Source organism: Condylura cristata, unplaced genomic scaffold (genome assembly GCF_000260355.1).
Source record: "Condylura cristata isolate star-nosed mole 26May11 unplaced genomic scaffold, ConCri1.0 scaffold00011, whole genome shotgun sequence".
Taxonomy (NCBI): Eukaryota; Metazoa; Chordata; class Mammalia; order Eulipotyphla; family Talpidae; genus Condylura; species Condylura cristata.
The window spans coordinates 3138137-3139248 of NW_004567112.1; the positions used below are offsets into that span (position 1 = coordinate 3138137).

Below are 1112 nucleotides of genomic sequence, written 5' to 3' on the forward strand. Positions count from 1 at the left end.
GCAAAATGGCCCTCAAGGACACCCCGCCCCCTGCCCTGCCCCCTGCCGCATGAGCCCAGGGTCTGTGGGTAAGTTCGGTTCAAGGCCGCGTGGTGGCGCCTTGTGGGAAGAGAAGGGAGGTGGGAAGTTCTGGCTGGTCACAGAATCCAGAGCCTTAAGGGAGAGAACTTTCTCTGGCTGGAGGGAGGTGCAATGTGGTGGGCGGGAGGTCAGGGGGGTCTGAAGCCAGAGCAGGGATTCAATGCACCACAGCAAGCGCCAGAGAGAAGCGCTGGAATTCCTGGGAGAGCACAAGAGGCCCAGGAGGACCTGGACCCCACACTGGCCGAGGCTGAGCCTCTGAAGGTGACCTTGACCGCACATCCCCCTCCCCACCCCAAGCAGCTTCCTCCCAGAGGTGTGGCCAGGTCTCCCCTGCGGGCAGTGCCACACCCCCACCTGCACAGCCGGGGGTACACAGGACACTGGCCCCATGCATGGCCGTCTGGGGCAGCAGCCACAGCAGGCCCGTCGCTCCCCTCCCCAGCACCCCAGCCTGAAGCCAGCAACCTTCCAAGGAGGGGCGCATTTGTGAGCTGTGCCTGCCTCACCCAGGGCCCGGCCGTGGGTGTCGGGGTGCAGCCCTCCCAGTCCTCCAAGAGTCACCCTCCCCAAGGAGCAGGGTCCCCCAGGAGCGCTCCCCCTTACCCCCAAGGGAACCCTACTCTCAGAGTCAGGGGCTCTGGGGGCTCAGGGAGGCCCCATCACAGCTCAGAACTAGGATCAGAGTCAAGCTGAGTGAGAGAGAGGTTTGCAGGCCCTTGGAGAAGGTTGCTGGGCAGCGCCTGGGCAGGCAGAGGCCGGCTTCCGGCTGGAATCTGCCCTGGGATGGCAGGTGAGTGCTTTCTCCTCTTGGGGCCCCTGTCTGCGCCCTGAGAAACTGGAGGGTCCCGCCTCTGCAGTGGGAAACTCCCGAGTCTCCGGAGCAGGCCAGCGGGCAGCTCCCAGAGAGAGGAACCAGAGCGCCCGCCCGAGGGTGGGAGACAGTCGACGGGCTGGAGCGATCTTCAACACCTGCCTTCAGGGCCGGTGCCTCGGGCCTGGCGGAGGGGGAGGGAGGGAAGGCGGAGGGC

At 66.0% G+C, this 1112-nt stretch overlaps 1 protein-coding gene across 2 annotated transcripts in view; it reads left to right on the plus strand.

Annotated features, from left to right (window-relative positions):
* The window catches only part of CPXM2 (carboxypeptidase X (M14 family), member 2), a 77879-nt gene that overhangs the window by 8180 nt on the left and 68587 nt on the right, over positions 1 to 1112 (plus strand). Inside the window, exon 1 of one of the 2 annotated variants that reach the window (XM_012723884.1) lies at positions 857 to 874. The exons of the other annotated variant lie outside the window; for it this stretch is intronic. Within the exon in view, the coding sequence (XP_012579338.1) occupies positions 868 to 874 (7 nt within the window). The 5' untranslated portion in view covers positions 857 to 867. Of the gene's footprint in view, positions 1 to 856; positions 875 to 1112 lie in introns of those variants that run through there. 2 annotated transcript variants of the gene reach the window in all.